Source organism: Cryptomeria japonica, chromosome 7 (assembly GCF_030272615.1).
Source record: "Cryptomeria japonica chromosome 7, Sugi_1.0, whole genome shotgun sequence".
In the NCBI taxonomy this organism is placed as follows: Eukaryota; Viridiplantae; Streptophyta; class Pinopsida; order Cupressales; family Cupressaceae; genus Cryptomeria; species Cryptomeria japonica.
Window position 1 is genome coordinate 386,109,364 of NC_081411.1, and position 15,154 is coordinate 386,124,517.

General features: G+C 37.9%; 1 protein-coding gene across 1 annotated transcript in view; it reads right to left on the reverse strand.

Moving 5' to 3' along the window:
• Positions 1–15,154, reverse strand: part of LOC131067123 (mitochondrial intermembrane space import and assembly protein 40 homolog) — a 76,315-nt gene that overhangs the window by 46,050 nt on the left and 15,111 nt on the right. The window contains exons 2-3 of the mRNA XM_058002056.2: positions 1,942–1,976; positions 1,491–1,616 (exon numbers count right to left, since the gene is read on the reverse strand). Of these exons, the coding sequence (XP_057858039.2) occupies positions 1,491–1,616; positions 1,942–1,976 (161 nt within the window). The remainder of the gene's footprint in view (positions 1–1,490; positions 1,617–1,941; positions 1,977–15,154) is intronic.

Genomic DNA, 15,154 nt, shown 5'->3' on the forward strand with positions numbered 1-15,154 from the left:
GGAAGATGATAAGAACCAACTTAGAGACTACTAAAAATAGGTATGCTCTCCAAAAAAGCGTGGAGAACACCCCAGGAGTCTGAAAACACTTCTAAAAGTGTCATTATGATCCATACTACTAATTAGGCTCATTTCCATTAATAGAAATCCTGAAATATTGAACTTGCATCCTCCAAGAATTTTGGAGTCTCCTTTCCCCTACCAATTAGCATACAAGAACTCAAGAAACAGATTAACTGTCACCAAACTAATTAGGCCTGGGAAGGGGACATTAAAAAAACTCCCAATTCCTGTTTCCAATGAATCTAAATTTGTTTTTTATAAATAACAATGTGAGACACATGAACCTCTACAAGAAATCCATCCCTATACAGAAATAATTGACATAGAAAATTCTTCTTCCTTTGAACTAGAGAGAGCTTTGATCCCAAATGTTATGAACCTTAATAAATAATAAAAATATGCAATATATTCACAAATTATCAAACCCTTAAGGTGGGGCAACACCATACAATAGCCATTTTGAGGAGGCAAACCTCCCAACACCATTTCCAAGGTGCATACCTCCTACAAAGCATATACTCCAATTAAAACATTCAAGATTGATGATTTACACTAGGTAAGCCTTTCTAATATATAGTCTTGCTATAGACATTACTACTATCCCATGCATGTGAGATAAATACTTTTATTCCAATTAACTAGTGGGATGAGTTATAAAGCAGATTTAACATATACATTAAAGCCTTTATTGGTTTGCTACCTAATAGAATATAGTTAGGTACATTATAATTTCCCATGCTTGATACAAGGGAGAGGTGTCTTCTAAAACAAGAACAAAATTGAAGTTATGAATTTTTCAACATGTTTGCGTGTAACTCAAATAAAACAGAATTAGTATCATACTACCGAGCCTACTCAACTTCCACCAACAATCAAGAGTGAAGGAAAGAAAGATCCGAATGCAAGAAAATAGACAACAGGAAATTCTGCAAATCTAAAAGTTATAATATCATTCATTTTTACAGATGAAGGAAACCACGAGTGTTTAAAAAGGCATAAACCAGACATCATAAAGAAACAACTCAATTATGTGTATTTGGCGATGACATTTAGCTCAATAATAAGTATATTAGCATACTAGTTAGAACAGGAAGAAAAAACGGCTTTATTTCTAATCATACTGAGGCTTTCTAGAAAACTCATTAATATTTTACAACTCATTAATATTTTACCTATCAAATTTTTGATTCCAAGTGTGAGAAGAAATTCTTTTATATAAATATAAAAATAAATCAAGAGGTGCCCAGATATATGACATGAAGAGAAAGAAAGTCCAATTTATTGACTGCAAATATACCATCGACCCAAGTGTACAAGTCAGACAAAATGATTTAAAATTTCTATTCTTGTTTGACTGACATTTTGCCAAAATCAAGGTTTTGAGAATTTTTTATAAAAGAAAGAACTGTTATAAATTATGTCATTACCTTTTCTGCTGCAGAACTTTTGATGTAACATTTGAAGGATTCAGAGAATGTCCCTCCACAAGGACCATCTCGTAAATCAGCAAGACAAGGACATTCCAATGCTTCTTGAGCTATCACTTCTAAAGACTGTAAAGAATACCACCATGATAGCACAAATAAGAAGATAGAAGCGCTACTACTTCAGAGATAAAATCTAATTTAGTATCAGAACCTAGGTTATTTTTCTGGTTAAATTATTAAGATCAAGCATTACAGTGAATGCAAATTATGCAATATCTGATTTTTAACTCAAATCAAATCGTAGTTACCCATCTAGACAGTATCTTAGATTGGAGTACAACCATATTCAATTTTTACCTTGATAACCGAAAGAATCAAACTTACACACATTTTGTAATCTGAGATTGGCAGACATAAAGTACACATACTGAAAGAAGAAAAAATTACCAACCTCGTTCTCCTTATCGTTACCCTTAGCTGTAGCTTCTGTTTCAGGCAAAAACAAGAAACATTTTTTGGTAAATATAGACATCAAAATTTTAAATAACAGTTGTACTGTTACATTACATTGTTGTATTATTTAAGAAGCAATATATTAAAGATTTCATATTAAAAGCTCAAATAATGTATAAATTTTATCCCTTTGAATTTCATGTATCTTCATGCAAACTTTGTCATTTTCCTAATTGTTTTCACTTTTTTCCAATGTAAAAGTATATGATTTTTGTCTCACAGACTGACAAGACAAATTTAAAACCATGCAAATAGAACTTTAGCATGAACAACTTCCATAGCCAAAAAAGTCATCTGTAACATAGAATACATTTAATAAAACATTAGTTCGTGTACCAGACTACAAATTGGATTCCAAGGAAATTAAAAGGAATAAGAAAAGCCAAATTTACACTTTTGTACAGTACATGTATACGGAAAACAAGTTCAAGTGGTATTACAATACTTCTGGACTGTACAAATTCATAGTTATAAGAAACACAAGACGCCACTATTACACATTAAAATGGACCACAACACAAGTGCCTCCCTGCCCCACACATTGCCCAACGCCCCCCAATCCCACCCAACATTTTCATTCCTGCACCAATGAATGGAACTGTGGCCATTGCGGGGTTATTTCTTCGCTTTATTTGCATTTCTAGACCATTTCAGAGCTGTTTCAGGCCTCAAATGCATTTTATATGTATACCATTACAGATAAGTTTCTCATGCACAGCCTCCATCCACATTGTTTCTAATCATGTTTTCTTGTTTTTGGAAACATATTATAAATTTGATATTGTAGAAGTGCAGGAAAATACCAGACAATGTTTTGATAAAATTTTAAAAAAATCATAAGATACACTATTTTAGGATTTTCAATTTTGTTGTTCGACAACATACTTGTTGACGTGTTTTTTTATGACAGCGTCCAACACAAAATAAAGTTGCCTAATGGTCACTTCACTAGGAGTATGCAATGGACATGACTCAGTTGGCTGATGCGAATGCTGGTAATCCAAGGGGACTTACGCACACTCGAAGAAGATTAAACAATTTGGCAACTTTCAAGGAATTTACTTGCCAATGATTTATCAATGGGAAGCTCTTTTTTAGGATTTTTAGGTTTAAAATGTGCAGAAAGTAAATAGGAAGGGTTTAGGGAAGTCTAATCTAAATCTAAGAACAAGGAGACAATGATTGCTCAAGTGAAACCAAACCACACTTTGCTTCGCCACTAGGAGACAACTACACAAAGGCAGTGCAATCTTCGAAGGTTGTGAAAAATATTTTCAGAACACCAATGAACACCATCAACGAACAATGTTCACCCGATGATCGAAGTTAAGTTTCCACATAAAAGGCTCAGACTAACCTTACAAAGTTAATAACAATCAGCTACTAACAAAAGGTATGAGCATGGGTTCCACCACAAACAATTTCATCAAATCCCGTTCATCTAACAACTGAAAGCAAATATAGTCTAAGTGAAGAGAGTGAGACCATGCAAGTCATAAAACAGCACAAGTATACACCATCAAATTGTATTAAGTTAACTGCTTCAAAACTTATTGCAACAATCTCGAAAGCAATCTCTCCTACTTTACAAATGAGGGGGGTCACCCCTTTATATAGGCTTCAAGCCTTGGCTACATACAAAACCCTAATTAGGGTTTTCCCCTAAAAGATTTCCCACACATGATGCAACAAAGTGGGAATCTACAATAAATACTCATGATGCCCATATACAATTAATTCTAGCCCATTATAATTGGCAACCAAAATGCAATAAATGCATCATTCTCTACTAAATTTGCCCAAAATGCATTGAATATTCCTCCATGCAAAAAAATTGCCATATCATGTCATAAATGCTCCATCCTCTCCACATGTGATGGCTGCATGCAAAAGGACTGCCATAATGCCTTAAATGTGACAGCCACATGCAAAAGATGCCTCATTAATTCAACATGCGTTGACCCAGCCACCACTTGGTCAAAAAATGCTCCAGCAATAAATATGCCACTATGTCTCAGTCAAAAGATCCTTGTCCAAAAATATACGGTCATTATCTCGCTCATTAATGGCATAAGCAATGAATTTGGCAATGACAGCCTCTAGTTCTCCTACGGAGACACTTGGCACACTTTCTATCTGGAACTCCATCAAACCAATTTCTTCTTCACTCTTGGATAGAAAACTCTCCCATTCTACCACCATTTCATGTGTTCTCCGCATAGCGCTAGAAAAGAAAGAAACATTTTCAAAGTGGGCCTTGGAAAACGATCCCACAAAGAAGAATTCATGCAACAGAGCCCTTAGAAAATTTACCGTCACTCCCCCCTCATTCAACTTCCTTGCAAACAATGTCTCAATTGCGTTGAGAATTTCCTCCTGTACCCTTCTGATTTAGTCTTTCAAAGTCAAAGACTCCATGTTAAATCTTTCAAAGGTTTCCCTTCCAATGCAGACAGCACAAAACCATCGCAAGAAGTCATAAATCTCGTTCTCTTGGATCACCTTCCCCTCAATCAGCGTCTTCTTTGGAACTTTCATCAAGGCTCTGAGTCGCGGAATGGTCTAGTCCTAATTAATGTAAACATCTTCCCATACACCATCCGCTACTTCCGATCGGTTCAAGAGGGCAACAAGTCTAGAATGAAGGCTGACCAGGTCTTCAATGAATTTCCCGGTTGCAGTGAAAACATCCTCCACCCATTCCTTAGAATACTGGGCAATTTTCCTAACCTTTTCAATAGCATCAACAGATTCTTTAGGAAGAGAGGAGGGAGGAACAAAGGACGGATCCTCCTCCCTGAGTGGATATTTAAAACTTTTAACATATTCACTTAAGGCTATATTTTCACTCTTCAGCCTTGTACATTTTTCTTTTAGCTTTTGCATCTTTCCTTCATAGCCAAGGAAGATCCTTCAAATTCATCCATCACCTGAACCGTGAAAGCACGCCCCAAATCAACTTCTCTGATTACATAGTCATCTGGCATGATCTCATTTCTGTCTTTATCCACTGCACGCTCAGCTATATGCAAAGTTCTAGATCCAGACTCATCTCTTGTGACCTTGGAGAACTTTTGGGCAGCCTTCTTCTCTGCTAGTCTATCCATCCTCTTCAGAAGTTCTTCCAACCCCTGTGTTGGATCTACTTCCCTCTCTGGTTCTTTCCTCAATCTATCTCTCAGTCAATTTGGAGCAGTTGTCGATTGATCCTGAATCTCCATATGTGCATGCCCCTACGAAGTTTCCCCCATCTCTCCAAGGATTGTTTCTATGAAACTATCCTGGTGTGGTTCTTCTAGATGGGGAGGAAGTTCTTGTCTTTGACCTCCTGGCTGAGTTGGCTTGTGTGCAGCGCTGACACTGAGAACATCCTGTGCAAGCGTGCTATCCGTAAAAATTGCCATGCGGTGGATTTAGTGGATTTTCCTGTGCAAACATTTCCACTTCTCGCACACTGGAAGAACTGGCCGAGTATTGAGCTTCTTCTACCCTTGCTCTTTTCTGCAACGGTTCTTCCTGGTGGACCTCCTGCTGAACATTTGGTTGGACTTCCTATTGAACATTTGGCTAGACTGACTTCCTTTTCCTTGTCCCGGGCTTCTTTGGAGCACTCTTTCCTTCACTAGATTCAACCTTTCCTTGCTGAATTTCCCCTTCCTCATCCTAGGACTATGACAATCCTTTTGTGACCTCACTATGGGAATCCAGATTTCCCATTAACTGGTAGCTTAGATGGACATTTCTTTCCTTCAACACCTTGACATGCCGATCGATCCAATGTCTAGCGAACTTCAAAACTGGTCTAGCTAAAATGTCTAGATCATTAACTTCAGGCTCTAACCAATTTGGAAGCTGGATGGGTTGGTCCTTTACTTTTTCAAATTTTGGCTGCACTACGTTTGGATCCTCTTTCACTTGATCCGGCACTTACATTATTTCACCAATTCTAATCATGTCGAGGGGTAGCCTGGAAAATATTTTCCTCCTAACCTCAAGGTCATCCTTGGCACTAGCCCAAAAATCTTTCAAGTGAAACTTGTGCACAAACTTCACTCCAGCAACTTTCCCGATTTTATATGGATCATAGTGAGATTTGGATGTGTAGGATGGTAAATGGTAGAATGCCAATTCCTCTACTGCCTTTTCAGTTGCTGTCAGGTTTGGGCACAACTCCACATAGTCACCAAGGACAATAGGGAATTCGATGGACATCTTTCTTTTCTTTTTCTGAATTTGGTCGTAGGCTATCAATTGCCTCATAAGTTCCAGCAATACCAGCTTATCTGATGGGCATCTTGGTAATTTGTGAGGCTGGTAGGAAAATCCTTGTGTCCTAATATGAGTAAACTTCGGAAACTACAGAAACACAACTCCAGACTTCTGCACCATTGCCCTGGCTTCTGACGACACTCTAGTATGAAGCTGATTTTGCATCAACCTAGTCAAGTACATAGTGAAAGTGTCATTCACCAATTTGAATGAACTAGTGTTGTTTAGGTTCGACTGGGGATATCATTCATGGACCTTCAATTGCACTAGTCCACATCCCATGGGCCCACAACTTGGCAAGCCATCAAAGCCACCCATCCTTGCAAGTGAATAAATTACATATGAGCTCATGTAGAAGGATTGGGTCTTCCATTCCTTAAGATTTTTCAACTGTTCGTGCACATAATGGCTAATCAACCTAGCCCAATCCACTAGTCCGTTGGCATTCATGACTTCGCCAACGTAGAAGAACATCCAAGTCTCAAAATTGATAGCATGTGGACACCCCATAATCCTACTCAACATCATCAACAAGTCCACATACTCTTGCTTGAAATCAGAAATAGTGAGTTGCTTGGGCATCTTGGATTGAGGCCTGGGTTTATGCATCCAATTCTTGTTGATTACTCCAAGACATCTATCAGGACCTGCATCATACACTGCTTCAGCTCTATCCTTAGTCTTGTAGGTCATGGAATGATGTGATGTGATTCCAAAGGTTTCCCCGACAGCTTTCGGAGTTAAGTTGGCCAAAACTTGCCACTATCTGTTGAAATAGTTCTTCTCTCCAAGTTGTAATGTTTTGCACATTCCAAGATCAACTCTTGACATTGGATAGATGGAGGGAAACCTGTTGCTGCAACAATTCCACTTTTAACAATCCTAGCAGCGATGGGTGATGGATTATGTCGGCTGTTCCAAACATCCTGATCCAAAATGCAGCCAAATTGAAAGTCCCTAGATTTGTATCGCTGATTTCCTTCCATTTGGACACAATCTTAGACTCCGGAAGGAATCCGTGCCTGCTTGGAAATAGTCGCTGCTTTGCTTGATTATGCAATTTCTCCACGATCAAAAATTTCTGAAAAGGAACAAGAAATTCTTCAAGTCTGACTTTGCTACAATTCTTCAAGTCTGACTTTGCTACTTCTCTCCAACTTAAGCTCTCTCCAAATTCGCACGTGAGAAATAAATTGTGTTTGCACGTTTAAATAGAATTCCTTCACCAACCTGCTGTGTTGGCAAAAGATCAACTTTGGCAATTGTTTTAATGATGTGACATACCTTCCTCTTCAACATGCCATGCAAACGAGACCCGCCATTGTCGTTGATTTTCAAAATGGAATTTTCCATAAGTGCCTTGAGTTATGCATCAAAACTTGGAATATTCTTTCTTTTTGTGTCGCCAACTCACCAACTTTCCATTTTGAATTTTGGAGGGATATTTGAAAAATTTACTTGAGATTGTTAACTATCCATCCACTTGGTGAGAAACCCCAGGAGAGAGAAAATTTGATTCAGGAAGAATTTTCTTTGAAGTTTTGAATTTTCCTTGCCTTGGAGGAGATCTCCCATTGATTTTCAACATTTCCTATTATTTAGGGATTTTCAAATTTTGAGTTCTAGGGTCCAGAGAGAGAATTCCCTCACGAATCCAAAACCTATCATCGTTTTCAAATTTGGATGATTTTTGATGCTCGAAAATGGATTTTTCAAAAATTTTCCCGAGGGGAATTTTCTTGTTGAGTTCATCCTTGATTCCTTACTTGCCTTAGAATTTTTTTACCTTCAATTCATCCTGGGCGTGGAATTCATGTTGTGAAGGAATTCTCCTTTGGAAGGAAATTCTTTCCCTTCCTTGTTTTGGCACCACTCCACACACTTGGGCACTAGATTGCCATCATGGAGGAAATTTTCAAGTTTTTCAATTTTCCATAGCACCATCCATTTGGCGCCTTGTCTTGACCTTGGGCGCTATTTGACCTTCATGGAGAAATTTGACTCACTTGCGTACCTTCCTTGGCACCCATCATTTGGCGCCTGACTCTTAACGTGGCCGCTAAATCACCAAGGTCATCATTTTGTCAACCTTCCAGCACCCCCCACCCCTTTTGGCACCCATCTGTGCACTTGGGTGCTAGAAGACCCACTTGCAAGAAGGTGTGTTGTTTGATAAGCCTTCCAGTACCCCCTTCCTTGAGCGCTCCAGCTTCTCCTTGGGTGCCATTTCATGCACCTGCAGGAAGGTGTGATTTTGATGTGCCTTCCAGTACCCCCTTCCTTGAGCACTCCAACTTCTCCTTGGGCATCATTTCATGCACTTGCAGGAAGGTGTTTTGTGGAGGAATTCTTCCAGCACATAAATTTGGCATCCCCATGTATTTGGATGCAATGCTCTAGTGATGGATTTTTACTTGGTGTTTCATCCAAACTTAGCCATTCTTCAACCATTTTCAAGGTGCCACATTTGGAATTGAAGTGCTCTGAGCCAAGCTTAAAAGATTTTCAATGCTTTCCACTTCTGGAATGGGCGTCCATGCTTAGCCACTTTTTGATCACCTAGCCTGCTTTTCAAACTTTCCAGATTTAGAAATGTTCAAGAATGTTCCGTCTTCAGCGTCTGCCTATAAAGATCCTGCCAAAATAGGCTTTCCCAAAATAGTAAGTGTTTCAAAATGTTAGGATTGGAGCAAAATAGGACACAAAGACACTTAAAAAAATGGAAACTGCTAAAAATAGTAGGTTTGATTTTGGTGAAATTAGACCAATCCGGGATTACTAAAAATGGAAACTACTAAAAATGGTAAGTTTGATTTTTGGCTAAATTAGACCAATCCGGGAGGTAGTGAAATCCCTAAAAAGTAGGAACTTTTTAAAAATAGAAAGTTGCTCAGAATTTACTCAAATTTCACTGGCAGGTTCCTTAAAGGATCCTGATTACAATGCAATGCTCAGTTTTTCCAAAACCCTAAAGGAAAGGCCTCAAATCCAAGTCTAAAGGATGAAACCCTAAAACGGACAAAACAGGCTCCAAACTTAGCCAAATTTGCTCAAACAAGCTGCAGACTTGATCAAATTGACCCCCAAACACTTGCAAACTGAGACAACTGACAAGACTGCCGCGAAAAGACCTAAGAACAAAAACCAAAAGACCTAGAGAGCCTAGAAAGTAGGGGGTCCACATTTGCAATGGGGTGATGTGTGATTATGTAATGTCCCATTCTTGAACTAAGGATCAGATAATAACTAATAATAAAATTAAAATTTATAGAAAAAATAAATAAATAATAATATAAATAAGTAATAATGAAGGGGACTGATAAACAAAAGATAGCGATTAAAATATATTATGGAACCATAGTAGCTATCGATTACAAGGAGGAAGGCTTGGAAGAAAACGTTGACGTAATATCCTTACCGTGTGTTATCATTAAAGCAATATTTGTATCAACGTACTAGGAAAGTCAACAAATGATATTGAAATTGACCATCGAACCAAGGAGAATATTATATCATCAATTAATCATTAAGCAATTGGTGGCATCGATATTATAGAACTTATGACAGCGAGTGGCCAATTCAAACGTGAGAGATAATCTGATAAGAGGATGTCATGAACATCAGATTTGCAGGAAGTCAATCAATACCCAGTCATTCCCTCAATTCACAACAATAATCTTCTGCGATTTAAGAATTGCAGTCATCAATGAGAGACGAAATATTTAATATTAAACTTATGATTAATAACCCGATCCAGTTAAGCAAGCTAAATGTATGCGATTAGTTCATAATGGAAACTCACGATCTCTTAATGAAGAGTCACAACTCTCAATGGAAGGACAGAATAAAGTATATAATGCAGATCATCACGGAATTCGGAGTATGCAGATTCAAGGGGAGGTTATCCACTAGAAGATAAAAGATCAGGTCACATATCCATAGTGAGTTCAATCAGAAACAACTACCCATACATCGCATAAGCCATTGAATATGGATATCTGAAACACCGACACTTATAGATCAAACATCTTTATTTCTCTTTCCTTTGTGGATTCGCTCACCTGGAGTGAGCAGCCTTTGACATTTGGATATACAATTACCAGTGAAACATATCAAGCACATCGCCTATCTGATTTGCTATAACTCACAAGATAAAATGGGTAACCATCTATTCCTGAAGGTCGTATAGAATCACTACCTCATCATACATATCAGACAAGCACTCATGGATTAATGGTCTTATCAGACCAATACAGTATACTATTGCATACATCGAACAGTCTTAATTAGAGACAGCAAAACTAAGCAACGTAGTTTACGCTGTCATATCGAAGACAACAGAGATACTCAACATTGATTATATTGCACTAATCATAGCAGATACGATATTCATAAGGAATTTGTGGTTTGGATAAGGAAGAAGTCCCTTGCAATTGATTTTCAAGTTAATTGTTCCCTTATTCTTGACTTTTAACATAAGGGGGACATTACAGATTAGGTCACAACAATACTACAACATATTACAATGCAAAAACCTCTAGAAATATCAGCACAACTTTACAAGTAGTTTCACTTTGAATCTTTGAAATTTAATGTATTTCCAACCATTTCTATCCAAATAGAATATTTAGCAAGCACTATAGACTTAGTGTATTTTGATTAGTGATAATTTAAGGAGCCATTTTACTAATTCTAGAAAAACAGATCTTTCTTTTGTTTTGGATTCATTTTGATAAAAGAAGAATGATTATGATGATTCAGAGAAGAAAAGAAAATTTCATCCTCAAGTATTTGTTCATTATCAATTAACAAAAACCATTTCAAAATAAAGATAAAAAAAGTCTTTATTTTCCAAGAACACTTAAGCAAGGGTGTGTTTGAAGTCATGTAGTTTCCACAGTTCGTGAAGATTTGTGGTAGATTTCTAGATTACACTGTGCAATTGTCAATGTCCAAGTTCCTTCTAGTTAAGGCCTACACTTGGGTGTTGTCGAGTCCTAAAATCACTGCTCCCACTTCTAGAAGAATCTAACCATTTCAAAGCCCCATATGTTGTTCTTGAATATGAATATGGACTATTTCATCGACAAAATGTGAGTGATGATGGGCCAATTGCTGAGAGTGGATAATCTCTTTCACTTTGAGTTCAGCTAAACCCAGGAGGGTGCTCCTAAAGATAATCATTAACAAGATTTAATCACTACTGAAGGTATGCAAATAGACAAACTTGCACTAGTATCCAATGTACACCAGGTCCTAAAAGTTGTTACTAGACCAAGGACTAACCTATTACACATATAGCCTTGTTGTGACATTTTTACACATCGCCCCATTGCAAATGGGGACCCCCACTTTGCTGCGCATTAGTTGTCTTAGTTTAGTTGTCTAGCTTGGCGGTAGTTTCTTGAGCTATTAGCCTCTTGCTTGAGAAGGGATGCAGTGCAACTTCTAGGTCAGGTCAGGGTATGGTTCTCGGGCAATTTGATAGTAATCAGGTATCTCTCTAGGTTAGAATGAAGTCATAACAGCTCTCAAAAGCTTAAATGATAAATGGAGATCAAAGTGAATCAATACGATGATGCCTCATACTATAGCCTTCAAATCAAGTCAAGTGGCCAGAGCCGAAGGATAGTCTAGGTCCAATAAAACTGACCAAAGAGAGGAATGTTCCTCATGCCTCCAGATCCACAGCATGTTCCTCACTACTCCAGATCCACGACATGTTCCTCACTACTCCAGATCCACGACCTAGCTAGGTGACTTAAAATTGTTTGAAAATTTGAATATGGTTACTTTGGTGAATCAAGAAGAAGTGTTGTTTGAAGGTGACTGAATGAAGGAATCCCCAATGTTGAAGGTGAAAGACAAATGAAAGATGAATGTTCCTCGTGCCATCAAAAGTCCAGCATATCCTTGGCACTGTTCCTTGCACCCTCCAAACCGTGGCACCTTCCTTATATCTCAAGATCACCCACAACATTCCTTGCACCTTCAAATTCATGGCATGTTCTTCATCACCCCAAAACTCCGATCATTCCCTAGCAATGTTCCTCATCACCTTCTTCCCACGGCACGTTGCATTTACCCATCTTCACCCACAACATGCCTTATCCTCCAAAATCCCCAGCTAGGAACATGCCTTACACCTCAAAAACCCTGACCAGATCTTGAGGATATTCCTCACCATCCCAAATCCATGATATAGCAAGATGACTTGAAGTTTTTGAGAACAAAGTGTGTTGAATGAAGATGGGGTGTTTTGAAAGAGATCTAAGTAAAGAACTCCCAAAGATGAAGCTGAATGACAGTGAATGAGCAATATTCCTCACTGTTGCAAAACCCCGACCACTTCTTAGGAACCTTCTTCACTACCTCAAAAGTTCAGCACATTCTTAAGACATTCCTCACCCCTCCAAAAGTCTGGCACATTCCTTGCACTTCAAGATCCACGGCATGTTCCTTATGCCTCCTTCCCCATGGCACATTCCTCATCACTCCTTCCCCACGGCACATGCCTGATCCCTTCAAAAGCCTGGCACATGCCTGACCTTTTAGAATCCCCAACCTAAGTTAGTGGTGAAGTGCAGCAGATTTGGTGAAAACATGAATCAGACCCCAAAGAGTGAAGTTTTAGACTGAAAACATGGGCAATCAGACTTCAAACGACATCAGACCTGAAACGTTAAAAAATCAGACCTGGTTGAAAGTCAATTTCAGCTAAGGCCATTCTGATTCAATCAGATTTCAAGTCAAAATCATCGTTTGCAAGCTCAAGTATTCACTTCCAGATCTGAAAGGGGAATTTTGATGCTTGATTGATGAAGGATTTTTGTTATTTTTATAAGATTAAGTTCATTTTACTACTATTATACAATTCTTGATTCACAATGTTTCCTTCTTTCAGGTTTAAGGCTAAGAATAAGATGCATGAGAGAAGGCATTACAACTTGAAGGAATCAGCATTATGGATGATTCATCAACATCAGGGGAGGAACATATGAGCATCTTGAATTTCCTTCAGAAATCCAAGAATTGCTGCCAGTACATCAAGAGAGTAATCCAAGACGAAGACTTCCAATGAAGGGATTTGGGATCCAGGAGAAAGTTCCAAAAGAGTTAATCAAAGTTAGAAGATGATGCAGTTTGGGAATATCTCCCACCATCTTCACATCAGGCACTTGGAAATGTTGAGTATCAAAAGATATGCCTCAATCACCCAAAACTTGTGATGAGTTACAAGATGAGTAAAGCTGAGGTGGCACCTAGTCATCACCTATCCAATCACTTCATTCCAAATCAGGGTGTCCAAATTCAATGTACTTGACTCATCCAATGAGGATAACTACCATGAGGAGGCACAAAGTTCGATGTACCTAACATCATCATTCATTGGTCAACATTCAAGGAAGGACATGTGTCCTGTTTATTGTAATTGTATCATTGGTCAAACATTAAATGCTATGTAATAGGTGTAACAAACCCTAGTTAGGGTTTTCTATCTTTCAATCCTGGCCATTGAAGTGGGTCTGATCCTGGCCATTCAATTGTAATGAGAGCACTATAAAAGGCTCCACTCTCTCATTCGTAAAAGTTAATAGACAATAGATAGCAGATAGCTGCAATAGAGTAGGAGAAAAGGAGGTTGTTGCCAAGACTTTGTTGCAAGAACCATATTATTTTCATTGAAGATATGGTGAATTTCATGTATTGATTCAACAATTTGCATGGTCTCTACTCATTTGTTTTGGTGTTAATTAGATGGATGGAAGTTATTGTGGATGATTAATGGTGAAATTTGGATGTTCACACTACTAGTATTTCGCTGATTGCTAAATACTTTTCGTGGTCAATTGAACTCTTTATATAAGCTCAGCTTCGATTGCTACTCACTCATTGATATGCATCACATTGACGGTGTCTATGTTGTTGGTGGTGATTTGAACATCATAAGTTTACCTTAGAAGATGGCACTAGCTTTGTGGAGTTGTTCTTTGCATGGCAAAGCAGAGCCTAGTAGAGTTTCACTAAATCATTCATAGTCTCTTACATTCTAGGAATTAGAATAGACTCCCTAAACCCTATCTCTTTTGCCTTTTGTTTTAAAGTCAAACAAAATTCCACATTCCAGTATTTCAAACATTCAGGTTCAACGTAAGTCCCCCTTGTGATTCCAGCAAATCACATCACAATCACTGAGTCTATCCATGTATAAGGTCAAGACTTGACTATCAGAACCTTGGAGTCGTCTTGTTTGATCAAATTGTTTAGCATCCGAGAGGTCTTTGTTCAAGAGAGGATAGAATACTTAGTATTTTATTTTGTTGCATGATGTCACAAAAACGCATCAGCAAGCCTCTATTATGCTAACAAGAGATATGCAAGACATGATTCTCTAAGATGAAAAAAATTGCCATGGAAAAATTGCCATGGGTCGCTTCAAATGTTTTCCCTATGAATAATATTGAGCATGTATACTAAGTTACTACTCCTAAACTATTGGTTAAAGATATTGTCCATTTTTTAGTGCATAGAGCGTCAAACATTTGCAATAGTGATGCCTTAAATTGATTTACAAAGTCACAATAAACTAGAAGAAACAACAAATTGAAAGAACAAAAATGATACAATATCAATAACTAGACATTCTTAATAATCCCTCTCCAAACTTCCAAAAATCCATATGCAATATTGGAAAAACCATTACAAATAACATCTACAATGCATTAAAGTCTTGTGACACCTATTAAATCAATATTGTAATCACCACAACAAATGTTGCGCGAGAAAACCCTAACCTAAGAAAAACTTCTCACACCTTGTTGCTTGGAAGTTTTCTAGAAAAGCCAACTAGCAGTTGCAGGGGTCAAATTGAACATTAATGA